We start from the raw sequence: 11641 nt of genomic DNA, 5'->3' as shown, positions 1-11641 counted from the left end.
GCACTTGAAAAATATTGTTATCATGCTTGTAATATCATTAAATTAAGAATAGTTTTTTAAACAAATTATTTTGTTTTGTTTGAAGCGAAAATGAATTTGTTTTATTTATTTAGTGTTTGTTCAGAAAATAATTAACATAGTAAATTATTTTTCTAATATTAATAAGAAACAAAATGCCCAACAACAAAGTATGTCATTTTTAGTCATTACCCTTAATAGTGATTTTACATTAAACAGTTAACAATTACTTTACCAAACACTTTCAGACAACCAGGTAGTCAAACCAGCTAACTACTCCTAACCTAACAGGCCTAAGTATGTTGTTTGGTTTAAAATGAGATCATGTCATTACCGTTTGGTCCCAATTTTGTTAAGTTGAATTTAGAAATTAAGTTTGAGTCATTTCAACCTCGTCTGCATTTTCAATAGTTAGAGATTTCAACTTGCACATCAAATAGAACATCTTCATTCTTCCTAATTTTATATGTATGGAGGCTTCTCCGCTTTACCATCCACCTCTAACGGCTCGTTTGACAGGCGATAATAAAGGATGGAAATGAGAATAATCTAAGTATTATTTGGCAAAAAAATAACATCACGATGTCCATGGTAATGAAATTTTGTCACAAACTTTGTGTTTATATTCATAGATTTGCATATCCTCAAATGGTAATGGAAATTTATAAAGAAAAAGGGTAATATTGAGTGAACGAGCATTGGGATTGAATATTGATTTTCGTTAAAAATTTACATACATTTCCATTGACACCATTTATGACCGACTAACGAACGGGCCATAAATGTTTGAATCGACCAGGAGATTGTAGTCCAACGCAGCTATAAACATATCATGAGCTGATGAGCCCATTCGTTTTAACACTGCAGGTCTGCAGTTTCAAACAGGTGCATCTCACAATCAAAAAACACGACACTGAGCTTATTCATTTAATAATAACAACTCTGCAACAAACTACTACTTCCAAAGGAGAACCACTGTGCTCACAAAACAACAATCAAACTCAAAACATATGTATTATTGTTTTTGTTTAGACGTTTGTTTCCAAAACATAATAACAAACTTGCAATGTATATGCTAAAACTTGTTTCCTATGAACCTAATCTCTTGATGTATTGGGGAAGCTTCCCATAATTCTCATTCATTGGCACCCTTTTGTTTTTAAGAAAAGGATTACAAAACATTCATCAAGTAAAATTTGCGCCTGGTAACAAAATCAACATGAGCTTCTTAGGCATGCCGTCTGATTATTCACAAGTACTCTGAACCCTAATCTCAACATTTAGAGGTTCCAGACTGTATTTAGTGCGAGTTCTAAGAAAGATATTCAGCCAGACAGGAATGGAATATGAGCGAGTGTAGTAGGCAGAGTAGGCAGAGAGATATCAAGATTATGAAGAGCCAAGTAAGTTGCAATTCCAGCAGCGTAACCAGCAAATGCAAAACCACTCACCTACGCGAATGCATGCAGATATATGTAATTAACTCAATGAAAAGGAATGCAATTGATAATATTAATCTGTCATAATCGAAATGCAAATATTACCTTCTTGAAGTACCAAAAGAAATCAACCTTTTCCATGCCCATAAATGCAACTCCGGCAGCAGATCCAATAATTAACATGGAGCCACCAGTACCAGCACAATATGCAACCAGCTGCCAGAATTCAGAGTCTTTCGGAAAAGAAGTAACATCATACATTCCCATTGTTGCTGCAACAAGAGGAACATTATCTATAATCGCTGAAAATACCCCTATTGCACTTGCAATAAGTTCAATATTTGGTATATGAGCATCAAGGTAATTTGCCAGCTCCCGCAGGATTCCTGCTGCTTCCAAGCTACAGCCATAAGATATGGAAACAGACAAGGAACCCATCAGAATGTTGATCAAAATGTGAAAAAACTGACAAGTGGATTTGATGTTACCTGGCAACAGACAATAGAATCCCTAAGAAGAAAAGAGCGCCTTGAGTATCGATTCGAGATAAAGCTTGAGGTACTTTCAGTTTCTGTCTTTCAGATTCACCATAGTGAATGGCATCTGTTAATAACCAGAGAACACCGAGTCCTAAAAGCATACCCATATACGGAGGAAGACCAGTAAGGGATTTGAACACGGGGACAAACACCAAAGCACCAATCCCCACTGCAAAAACAAGCTGTCCTCGAGGTGCCATCTGCTCTGATGCCATGACACTGGAAGATTCTAGTCCCTTCCCATTAACTTCACTGTGATGATGATTAATAGATTGAAATAATTTCAGTAACACAGGAATATATATTATCAGCTGATGGAAACTACTACACTCGTTTTTATAGATACATACCTTGTAAGAGACATAAGGGCCAATGGGACAGCCAAAGAAACAACAGAAGGTATAATCAAGGCCTATACATAAATCCCAAAGTAATATCAAGAAATAGGAAGCTGTAATAGAAGCAGTTTTCAGCATAGGTGTGTGTCAACATGGTTAGACTCTAAACTATATCATTAAGTATAATAGGGTCAGACATACTAAGCAAGAATTTTTCAAGTAGGGCGACTTAATAATACACGACAAACCTTCATGGTTGGCAGTGTGGATATCTGACCATGAATCCAGAGCATAGTAGTTGTGACATCGCCAATGGGAGTCCATGCACCTCCAGCATTCGCAGCTATGACAACAACAGCCCCAAGAATCCTGCCAGACAGTTTAAGTGAAAGAATACTTAAGAAGAAAACTAATAACCTGTGAGTTGAAAGCACAGATCTGTATTTACTTTCTCTCTTAATTATTCGTGTATAGGGAGTGGGTCTTATCCTCACCCAGTCACCCCACTCCCTATGTTGAAGAAAAAGTGGATACCCTCCACCACCACCACACAACACCCCACCCCCACCCCCTCCGGCAAAAGAAAAATCTCTTGAGTTGCTTCTCAAACAACTGGCTTCTACGGGTTGACATTCATGAGTAACTGGCTTCTACGAGTTGACATTCATGAGTAACTGGCTTCTTATCAGCTTCGTTTCTCTAAATATACAGTTCTTATAAGCAGAGTATTTCTATCCCAAAAAAGTAACAGAAGTAAGGAATGGGAAACGCGATTCCCACTAGGTTAGGTATGGCCTGCACATCACCTACTTATCAGTTATTTCCATCTCCTGTATATCATATCCTACCCTGTGCGGTACTTGTAATTTAAATTGAACTTTACGCCTGAATATCATGAGTTTGTTTGTAGCTAGTTCATTTGGAGAATTGGAGTTAAGGGACTGTACATACATATAGGTCTGAAATCCTTTCTTTATTTGATTTTACACCCGTTGATGTTTAGTAGCCAATAACTTATCATCTCCATAACCTTGAGCAAACTTGTGAACCTTCAATTTCATTTTATTTTCGAATAGTGGCTTTAAATTCAAAGATTAAACTTGCACATTACTTAGGGAGCTTACTTGCGGTACTCAGATGGGGGAACTAGTTTCCTCAACAGAGAAACCATGACTATTGTAGATGTCAGGTTGTCAAGAATTGCACTCAGGAAAAAGGTTACAAAACCAACCTGCAATATGATTAGAGTACTAAGTATCACATCAAAGTTTAAGATGTATAATAAACTGAAAAGAAAGCCAGCAATAGAGTATCAAAATAAACAAGCATTCAATACAAATCAAAAAATTAGCGACTCATACGACTATGATTCATGTGAAAGATTTTTTATGTGGTAAATAAAAGATATTACTTTCTCATATTGTTACAAAGCATGATTATGCTACAGCCTTCCTCCAGCCTCCACCCTAACCCCAACCCCATATCCCCAACCCCAAAATAGGGACTGCAGGGTGACAAGTGAGAAGGTGCTAGGGCCCCATGCTGCATATAGATGTTCAAATTAAGAGCAACATTGCATCCTTTAGTACAGTGACATGATAAATAATTTCACAAACTCAGATTTTGGAAGTAGATTGTATATTCAGCCTTGCACAGCTAGATTCGATGATTGCACACACAAAAATAAAAGGAACCATTTATCTCATTGTGGTACTGATAATTCATCACAGTGCTATTTTCGATAGAATGGCTGGCCTGTTGAGCTAGCTAATTAAGTGGTTAGTGCAAGCTATTATTTCATTTAAACTTCAGACACCCTTCTATACTGCTTATAGAGACAAGCAACAGAAGAAAAGGTAACCATTGCACAAAAATGTACAGATGCATGGAAGAATACCGAGAAAAATAGAAGACATGAGAATGAGATACAAAAAAATTGGTTCTAATGATAATTAACAATTAAGTTGTCTAATGTCTAGCAAATACAATAGTTTCTATTCCTGGAAAAATTAAGGAAGAAATCTCCGTCAAATACCCACCACTAATATTTACCATATATCTTATTGGACATGGAAACTCCACCAAATACATTGGATTTGAAAGTCTAATAAGTGTGCGAAAAACAAACAAAAAACTTACCACCCATAAGAGAGTGCGTGGTTTACGTGTTGTAATATTCTCAGTTACAAGCTTAAATCCCTGATGAGCATCAACTATTTCGACAATTGTCATTGCTCCTAGCAGAAAGAATACAATTTGACTGACTTCAGCAGTGGCATGCTCTAGCTCTGACATAGCTACCTCGTTAGATGGAGCCTACAATTTTCAAAGGAAAAATTTAGTACATGTTACGAAATGACTGTCTAATATGATAAAACATATGGAGGACGCATAATCTTTATTGCACTGCGTATTTGTATATATACATAATTAGCATATTACTCCGTATATCAAATAAACAGTAACACAAACCCACACCAGATAATATGAGTATGAAATGCACAACTAATTTAGCTTCTCATTCATGGGGAACACTTATATAGCTATTCACTGCCAACTTCATTTATTCAAGTTGCAGATATTTCCTTGCAGTAAAAACTCTATAGAGAACACGTAAATTTGGTGATGTGAACATTTTCTTAGTAACAAGTATAGAGTATATGTCTTTGCAACTAGCATAATAACTGTTAGAATAATGCCTTGAATCGGTCAAGCCCCTTACTGCAACGCCCCAGCACGGGGATCTCGCTATCTGTTATTCTGGACTAGGGTTATCTGTTTTGGGCCTATTTTCTGGGCTTTTCTGCATCTGTCTAGAGAGTACTATATAAACTCTCTAGGTCATAATCTAGTTGTATTCTGTAATCTGTACTCCTCAAGATCAATAAAGCTTTCCTTCCCTCTGCATGTGGACGTAGCTAACACATTGTTAGTGAACCACGTTAAATTCTCTGCGTTCTTTATTACGTTCTTTATTCTTTTTTTGCATCCGTTATAACAAACTGGTATCAGAGCCGGATCTGTTCTAGGGTTTGAAATTTCGTGGAGAAAGATGTCTGGTATTAACGTGAAGGTCGAGAAATTTACCGGGAGTAATAGTTTCAGTTTATGGCGAATCAAGATGCGAGCCTTGTTGAAACAACAAGGGCTGTGGGCGCCGCTTGCTAGGAAGTCGGCAGACCCAATCACCGATGAGATGGCCGTTCTGGAGGAGAAGGCACACTCGACGATTTTGTTGTGTCTTGCTGACGATATCATCACCGAGGTCGCGGAGGAGGAAACCGCGCAAGGTCTGTGGGTTAAGCTCGAGAGTCTGTATATGACGAAGTCCTTAACCAATAAGTTGCTTCTGAAGCAACGTCTGTTCAGTCTGCGAATGCAGGAAGGTATGCCTCTCTGAGATCACTTAGATCAATTAAACACAATTTTATTAGAATTGCGTAATATTGATGTTAAAATTGAAGATGAGGATGCTGCTTTAATTCTGTTAGTTTCTTTACCATTATCGTATGAAAATTTCGTGCAATCGTTTATTGTTGGTAGAGATACTATTTCTCTAAAGGAGGTTAGATCGTCCCTCCATACTAGAGAGTTGCGCCATAAGGCGACTGGTACAGGTACAGATAATCAGGCTGCTGGGTTAGTAGCCAGTGGGAGTTATGGGCATGGAAATTCGGGGAAGAAGAAATTCAAGAAACCAGTTTCTAAGGGTCCTAAACCTAATGATGTCTGTAATTACTGTAAGAAGAAGGGACACTGGAAATCTGATTGTCCCAAGAAGAAGAGGCAACAGGATAAATCGCCAGGTACTGCTGCGGTAGCTGATACCAGTTCTGAAGAGGATATTGCTCTAGTTGCTGATGAGCACACGCATCACAGTGATGTGTGGATCCTTGATTCTGGAGCGTCTTACCACATATGTCCGCGCAGGGAGTGGTTTACAACCTACGAGCAAGTAGACAGTGGCAATATTTCTATGCCTAATAGTTCTGTTTGTAAGGCGGTTGGAGTAGGCTCAATTAAAATTCGGACACATGATGGTAAATTCTGCACATTGAATGATGTTAGGCATGTTCCACTTATGACAAAGAATCTGATATCTTTGAGTATGTTAGACAACAAGGGTTTCAGTTTTCAGGGTGAAGGTGGAGTTCTACATGTCTGCAAGGTTCAAATGTGGTTCTGAAAGGTGTAAAACGTGGTACCTTGTATTTACTTCAAGGATCTACGTTATCAGGTTCTGTTGCTGTTGCATCCTCGGAGATTGATAAGGAGAACATGAACAAGTTATGGCATATGAGGCTTGGTCACATGAGTGCAAGAGGGATGCAAATTCTGTCAAAAGCGGATCTTCTTTGTGGTCACAAGGTCACAGATCTTGAATTCTGTGAACATTGTATTTTTGGGAAACTACATCGCAGCAAGTTCCCTAAAGGTATACACAGAACAAAAGGCACACTTGATTACATCCATTCTGATTGTTGGGGTCCTTCCCGGGTGGAGTCCTTAGGGGGTCACAGATATTTTGTGTCAATGATTGATGATTTCTCAAGGATGACTTGGGTGTTCATTATGAAGCATAAAAGTGAAGCTTTTAAGAATTTCAGACAGTGGAAGGCATTAGTGGAGAATCAAACAGGGAAGAAGATCAAAGGCTGCGAACTGATAATGGTCTGGAATTTTGTTGGTCTGAGTTCGATGAGTTCTGCAAGAATGAAGGGATTGCTAGGCATCATACAGTCAGGGATACACCACAGCAAAATGGTGTAGCAGAACGTATGAATCAGACACTTCTGGAGAGAGCTAGGTGCATGCTCTCTAATGCTGGACTAAGTAGAAGATTTTGGGCAGAAGCGGTTAGTACAGCTTGTTATCTGATCAATCGTGGACCTCACACAGGTATACATCTCAAAACCCCTATTGAGGTGTGGTCTGGTAAGCCTACTGATTACTCTAGTTTAAGAGTTTTTTGTTGTACTGTTTATTATCATGTAAATGAGGGTAAATTAGAGCCACAAGCTAAAAAGGGAGTATTTGTGGGTTATGGGGATGGGGTTAAAGGGTATAGAATCTGGTCCCCATCTGAAAAGAGGGTTATACTAAGTAAAAATGTAGTCTTTGATGAAAATTCTATGTTTAACCCTACTGTGAAGTCTATTGTTGTGTCAGAAAGTGGTAGTGTTGAGAAACAGGTGGAGCAGCAAGTCACTCTAGATGAGAGTGAACCACAACAACCACAGTCAGAATCAGAACCATCAGGTTCTTCATTACCAGTAGCGAATCAGCACAGTTTGGCTCTTGATCGATCAAAGAGAGCTAATTATGGGATGCCTCCCAAGAGATATGGTTTTGAAGATATGGTGGCTTATGCACTACAGGTTGCTGAAGAGGTGGATCCTAACCCTGATGAGCCATCCACCTACAAAGAAGCAGTTACATGTACTGAGTATACCCAATGGCTTGCTGCAATGGGAGATGAGATGGAGTCACTTCATAAGAATCAGACTTGGGAATTAACCAAGAGAAAGATCGTCACTTGTAAATGGGTCTACAAGAAGAAGGAAGGAGAAACATCAGTTGAGGGTATCAAGTATAAAGCTCGAGTAGTAGCTAGAGGGTTCACTCAGAGAGAGGGAGTAGACTACAATGAGATTTTTTCGCCAGTGGTCAGATACACTTCCATCAGGGTGCTACTAGCAATAGTTGCACATCAGGATCTAGAGCTTGAACAACTAGATGTGAAGACAGCTTTTCTACATGGAGAGTTGGAAGAGGAGATATACATGACTCAGCCAGATGGTTTTCAGGTTCCTGGTAAGGAAGATTATGTTTGCAAGTTGAAGAAGTCCTTGTATGGACTAAAGCAGTCTCTGAGGCAGTGGTATAAGAAATTCGATAGCTATATGATAGAGATTGGCTACACCAGGAGTCCGTATGATTGATGTGTTTACTATAGCAAGGCAGCAAATGGTTCATTGATTTATCTGGTCCTGTATGTAGATGATATGTTGTTAGCTGCAGAGAACAAGTCTGATGTTCAGAAGTTGAAGGATCTCCTTAGTGCTGAGTTTGATATGAAAGATTTGGGTGCGGCTCGGAAAATTCTGGGGATGGAGATTTATCGGGATAGAAGCAAAAAGAAGCTCTTCTTATCACAGAAGGGATACATTCAGAAGATTTTGTCAAGATTTGGCATGTCTACAGCAAAACCCATAGATACTCCTAGTGCTGCAAATGCACATCTGTCTGTTGCTTTTGCACCTAAGTCTGCTGAGGAGAAGGAGTACATGTCTCGAGTTCCCTATGCTAGTGCAGTAGGAAGCTTGATGTATGCAATGGTCTGCACTAGACCTGATCTGGCACAGTCTGTTAGTGTTGTTAGTAGGTTTATGGGTGAACCTGGAAAGGAGCATTGGCAAGCTGTGAAGAGGATTTTTCGGTACCTAAAAGGTACATCTGATGTTGGTCTCATTTATGGAGGTGATACAGAATGTTTGGTGACAGGGTTTTCAGACTCTGATTATGCTGGAGATGTTGACAGTAGAAGATCTACGACTGGTTATGCTTTCACTCTTGGTGGTTCAGTTGTCAGTTGGAAAGCTACTTTGCAACCTACGGTGACTTTGTCTACTACGGAAGCAGAGTACATGGCATTGACAGAAGCAGCAAAAGAGGGAATATGGTTGAAAGGGTTGGTCAATGATTTGGGTCTACATCATGATCAGGCTATAGTGTACTGTGACAGTCTCAGTACAATCTGTTTAACTAAGGATCAAGTACATCATGAGAGGACTAAGCACATCGATGTAAGGTATCATTTTCTGAGAAGTGAGAAGAGAATTAAGGTGAACAAAGTGGGTACTGCTGATAACCCGGCCGATATGTTCACCAAGCCGGTTCCACATAGCAAGTTTTAACACTGTTTGAACTTGCTAAATGTTAGGAGTTGTTGATTGCCCTTTTGAGGGCAAAATCTGAGGCAGAGAAGTTCTGGTACATCTGGCATTATAATGGTGCATCTGGTACATCTGTTTTTGTAAGAGGATTCAAGTCAAGGTGGAGATTTGTTAGAATAATGCCTTGAATCGGTCAAGCCCCTTACTGCAACGCCCCAGCACGGGGATCTCGCTATCTGTTATTCTGGACTAGGGTTATCTGTTTTGGGCCTATTTTCTGGGCTTTTCCGCATCTGTCTAGAGAGTACTATATAAACTCTCTAGGTCATAACCTAGTTATATTCTGTAATTTGTACTCCTCGAGATCAATAAAGCTTTCCTCCCCTCTGTCTGTGGACGTAGCTAACACATTGTTAGTGAACCACGTTAAATTCTCTGCGTTCTTTATTACTTTCTTTATTCTTTCTTTGCATCCGTTATAACAATAACAAGTGAAAGAGAGTGTATCCGTAAATAAGAGATCTAGAGCATTTAATTTTGCAACTAGCACCACAACATTTGAAGCAGAGCGTGTGAAGAATTTGAGATTGTACGAATAATTTAAAATCTTACCCCTATCCAACGTACTGCCCACAAGCTTACTGCCATGAGCAAACCTACTCCACTTTTATTGAAGGCCAGAGATTCCTCAAATATTATCCCGGTGTATCCTATTACAAATAGCAAAACCATAGAAAGATCCTGTATCACAAAAATTCACCAGTACCCAACCATCAGCATGTGAACTTTAAGCCAAATGGAATATGCATTGCAAAGCCTGCAACAGTGCCACTTAACATCAGACACTGAAACAAATTAACCTGATTAGCAGCAACCCAGGAATGGTTAATGGCTACTGCACCTGCCACAGCAACTGCAAAAATAGCAAGAGCTTTCAGCAAGTCAGTCTTGGGCTGGTAATTTGCTTCTAAATCTTGGGAGCTTGTTTCATCAACAGAACATATTGGATCACATTCTCCTGATGTAGGTGTCAACTCCTGAGAATACACTAACAAGGTAAATACACAACTCAGAAGAAGATCCATCAAGAAGTTATGGTATGCAAGACTCTATTCATAAAACAGTGAGCAATTACATGAAAGATCTATTCCAAGCAGCTATGCTACATGGACATGGATACAAGAAACCAACCATACATGTAGAACACCATGTTTCTGAAGGTCTGGCCTTCTTAAGAACTGTTCATATCCCTATTCAAAACAAATGGTATTCAACACAGGTACTTATTATGGTGAAATGGAAAGAAGTGTTACATAGCTAAGAAGAGGACTACAGAAAGGCTATATATACTTAGACTCGGAGCAATCATGTTAAACATGAGTACATGCCATGTGTAAATTTGCCAAATTCAACTGTAAAATGAAATGTTCCATGTTTTTCATCCAAAATGAAGCGTCAAGTATCCTCATTCTGGTAAGCATCTAACACAAGTACCGGAGGTGAAATGAAGTGCCAGTGCGACAATTAGCAAAATGCAAATGATTGTGAATATATTTTGCAATAAGCCAATAACGCTAGCTTTCATTTACATTAGCCAACCCCATACATCCCATTTTTCAACACCTGCATTATACTCGACTTTCCACTACGGCTAACGCCACAATCCACTCTCATTAACACACATTTCCCAGTTATCTAACAGTATGTAGTACAGGACTATGCATTAAAGAGCACAAGCTATACATCCATATTGCCCCCAAATCATAATAACCAAATTAAAAGGCTATCTTTTCCATTATCCAATAAAAGCGGAACTCAAATTTTGGCTAACTATTTTTTTTTTTTTAAACACAATCTTTTCCTTTTCCAGTTTTGCCTGTTATAATTTGCAACACCAAAAAAAAAAGAAAATCAACTCCACCATTTCTAATTGCAAACAAACAACTCCCGCGGAATCAATTGAATATTGAATACCAAAAGAATTACAATTAATTCGTCAATTTCATCCAAAAACTTGAAATTTACATCGTCAAAAATCAAAATGACAAAATGCACAAATTTAAAGAAAGTGAGAGAAGACCTTCAACTGCGGTGGAGATGATGAATTTCTGGCCTTATCTTCAGCTCTGACAATAGCACCTTCCCTATACAAATTCCTTCCACATTTGCCGCCCCAAAAGCTCGATTTCAAGTTTTCTGGTGAAAAAACTGCCGCCGTAGAATTTCTCCGGAGAAGCACCGGCGATAAGGAGGTTGAAGATAGAAATGGCCGTTTATTTGACGGCCGTGATGTCGACAGGTAGTAGCTCGGCGATGAGAGAGAGGACGCCATCAGTGAGACAGATACAGTAAGGAGCAGGTATGGAAGTTGGAGTTGGAGACTGTAATGATCATGGAAATTTTATGGATAA

General features: G+C 39.0%; 1 protein-coding gene across 1 annotated transcript; it reads right to left on the bottom strand.

Moving 5' to 3' along the window:
• Window positions 1–1013: 1013 nt before the first annotated feature.
• On the bottom strand, window positions 1014–11641 carry LOC110799431 (sodium/proton antiporter 1). The gene is made up of 10 exons (XM_022004701.2): window positions 11311–11641; window positions 10091–10267; window positions 9843–9971; window positions 4474–4650; window positions 3459–3565; window positions 2583–2703; window positions 2347–2408; window positions 1946–2248; window positions 1563–1857; window positions 1014–1469 (listed from the first exon to the last, which is right to left on the bottom strand). Exons 1-10 carry the CDS (start codon window positions 11560–11562, stop codon window positions 1344–1346), a joined length of 1749 nt encoding a protein of 582 aa, XP_021860393.1. The 5' UTR covers window positions 11563–11641; the 3' UTR covers window positions 1014–1343.

The sequence above is a fragment of the Spinacia oleracea genome, chromosome 4 (assembly GCF_020520425.1).
Source record: "Spinacia oleracea cultivar Varoflay chromosome 4, BTI_SOV_V1, whole genome shotgun sequence".
NCBI lineage: Eukaryota > Viridiplantae > Streptophyta > Magnoliopsida > Caryophyllales > Amaranthaceae > Spinacia > Spinacia oleracea.
This window is presented reverse-complemented; position numbering and strand designations above follow the sequence as displayed.

What these genes read in the sequence shown, in the direction of transcription:
- LOC110799431 (XM_022004701.2), bottom strand. Translation starts at nt 11,562, where the DNA reads ATGGCGTCCTCTCTCTCATCGCCGAGCTACTACCTGTCGACATCACGG. An exon ending in CACGCACTCTCTTATGGGTG is followed by an intron (nt 3,566 to 4,473) that starts GTAAGTTTTTTG and finishes ATCATATTGCAG; the next exon opens with GTTGGTTTTGTAACCTTTTT. An exon ending in GCCCTTATGTCTCTTACAAG is followed by an intron (nt 2,249 to 2,346) that starts GTATGTATCTAT and finishes TCATCATCACAG; the next exon opens with TGAAGTTAATGGGAAGGGAC.